This window comes from Asparagus officinalis, chromosome 10, assembly GCF_001876935.1.
Source record: "Asparagus officinalis chromosome 10, Aspof.V1, whole genome shotgun sequence".
Lineage (NCBI taxonomy): Eukaryota > Viridiplantae > Streptophyta > Magnoliopsida > Asparagales > Asparagaceae > Asparagus > Asparagus officinalis.
The window spans coordinates 5,739,788-5,742,259 of record NC_033803.1 but is presented as its reverse complement, the minus strand read 5'-3'; the positions used below and the strand labels follow the sequence as shown (position 1 = coordinate 5,742,259).

The 2,472-nt window shown below is 39.4% G+C and overlaps 1 protein-coding gene across 1 annotated transcript; it reads right to left on the bottom strand.

Moving 5' to 3' along the window:
* LOC109825578 (putative gamma-glutamylcyclotransferase At3g02910) lies at positions 1,689–2,366 on the bottom strand. The gene is given in 2 exon segments (XM_020392435.1): positions 1,689–2,022; positions 2,025–2,366. Coding segments are annotated over 2 exon segments (381 nt in total). The 5' UTR covers positions 2,278–2,366; the 3' UTR covers positions 1,689–1,894.

The window sequence follows — 2,472 nt, the reverse complement described above, 5'->3', positions numbered from 1 at the left end:
AATCCAGTTGTGAAAATTGTTTAAGGAGATACGTCAAGGTTATATATGCATGCAACATTAATCTCCTCATGTTCAGGTTTATGATTTAATTCAGCATATTATCATGCATCTCTGCTGGGTGTATCTTTCCTCTCGAGACTAATGTTTGTTGTTAGAGTCCGTTTAGAGGGTGTTTGGAAAGACTTGTTTTCAAAAGCTTATAAGTTAAGTTGGCTTTTAGTTGCTTTTAGTTTTTATGATAAAAATACTATGAAAATTATTTGGGAAGAATAGTAGTTTGTTTGGTCAAACTTAGCTTGTACAAGTGAGCTTTTAAGCTAGTTTTTTAAACACCGGGGGTACGTACACCAGCTTTTAAAAATTGACACTTATAAGCTAACTTATTTATTACTTTACCAAACATTATGTAATAAAAAGCTAGCTTAAAAGCTAGTTTGACCAAAAAAACAAGCATCCACGAACACCCTCCTAGTCCTTCACCCTCTTTAGTCCTTCATTGGCTATATGGGGAGTTTGACGTGGGTTTATAAGATATTTGTGATCCCTCCCTCTTTTGAGTTTTGTTGGGTCCCTTAGATGGCACTTCTACTCCTTTACACCTCTGCATATCAGTTTTTTTAAGCAGATCGATGTTTGAATGCTAGCAACTTGCAACGCTGTTAATTTCATGCATCCTTTCCTTGTGGACTCTTGCAAATGTATTGCTTTATTTTTTTCCATTTGTTTAGTACCAATGATTGATAAGTTTCTTGTTTAGTTCTGTTGGATTCTTCGTTCTTCAAATAATGTTAATAAAAAAGATGCATATTAGATCATATATGATGTGTTATTGAGAAAAGTCAGATGGCCATTAGAACACAGCAACGGTTGGCTATTAAATTCTATGATGTGTCATTGAGAAAAGTAATTATCGATCTTTGATTATAAAAAGATATATAGGAGACCAAGATTAATTTAAAACATTCTTAAATTCTATCTCTATTTACTTTTTATTATCTATTAAAACTAGAGTTTGATCTTATATATATCTTTGAATATGTCGTGTATTCAGGCAAGTATTTGGATATTTAGATATGTATGAGTTATTTAAGTAATATCGATATTCATAGACATGTCCACGTTTCTAACGGTTAGATAGCAATGATCCACGTTTATCAAAATACCAGATATTTAGTTGCATTTCTCTTCCAATTTAAGATACAATGATGAATTGATGATAATGGGACTTTGTAAATCCCAACATGACTCAAATGAAACCTCCTAAATCTAGATATTTGGGGGCATTTTGTTCAATATAATATCTACGTAGAAGTGAACTGGAAAATTTTTCTTGTAAAATTTTAGATTTTTGAGTTCAGGAATAGGGAGGAACGTCCAATTTTAGGATGTCAAAATTAAAAACGTGAACTTTGGGTATTGAAGTGCAAATAAGTCTTTAAAAAGGGGTTATTTGCATGTATACCCTTTACTTCATTGGTATTTGCAAAGCTACCTCTCAAATCATCAATTTTGAAAATAATTACCCTCGAATTCAGTTAATTAATTTGTAATTACAGTCTACATGTTATCGTTAAAATAGTTAAATTTTTATTATGAAGTTGATTATTTTAAAGATAATTTTATAAATACTAAGATTTAGGGTCATTGTCACTAATACCCATTATTTATGGGGTATATATGCAGATAACTCAAAAACTAAGATATATTTATCACATCAGTCCACAATCTTTCCATAGTTATATTATGCCAACAATTCCAGCGTTTACAGTGACCCATACACAAAACGGCCCAACCTCAATTTTAAAGAAAAAACACAACAGGCCCCGGGCGATCAACAAAATCACCACCACGATAATCAATTGTTAATTAATAATCCAATCCGATTCAATAATAATTACTGCGATTCAACGAAGATCCGAATCTGATCAAGAAACGTGATGTCCTGCGGCCTATCTTTACGCTTAACGTATCCCATCGCCTCCTTCTCCGTGAAAGCCCCGAATCCCCTCTCCCCGCTCCTTCCTCCGCCTCGATCTCGACCTCCTCCTCCCCGACCATCGCGATCTTGACGGGCAACCTCTCATAATGACCCCGGCACGTGCCCTCGAGCTCGTCCATGCGGGCGAGGCCGCGCGCGGAGACGGCGTAGAGCTCGCCGCGCACGTGCTCCCCGGAGCCGGGGAGGTTGAGCAGGAAGGGGACGTCCTCCCCGACCATCGCGATCTTGACGGGCAACCTCTCATAATGACCCCGGCACGTGCCCTCGAGCTCGTCCATGCGGGCGAGGCCGCGCGCGGAGACGGCGTAGAGCTCGCCGCGCACGTGCTCCCCGGAGCCGGGGAGGTTGAGCAGGAAGGGGACGCGACGAGGGCGGCGTCGCCGGAGGCGATGATCTCCTGCATCAGGGCGTGGTTGGAGAAACCGCGCTTTAGGGTCCCGTAGGTGAAGATCAGCGATCGATCGCCGGCGGCC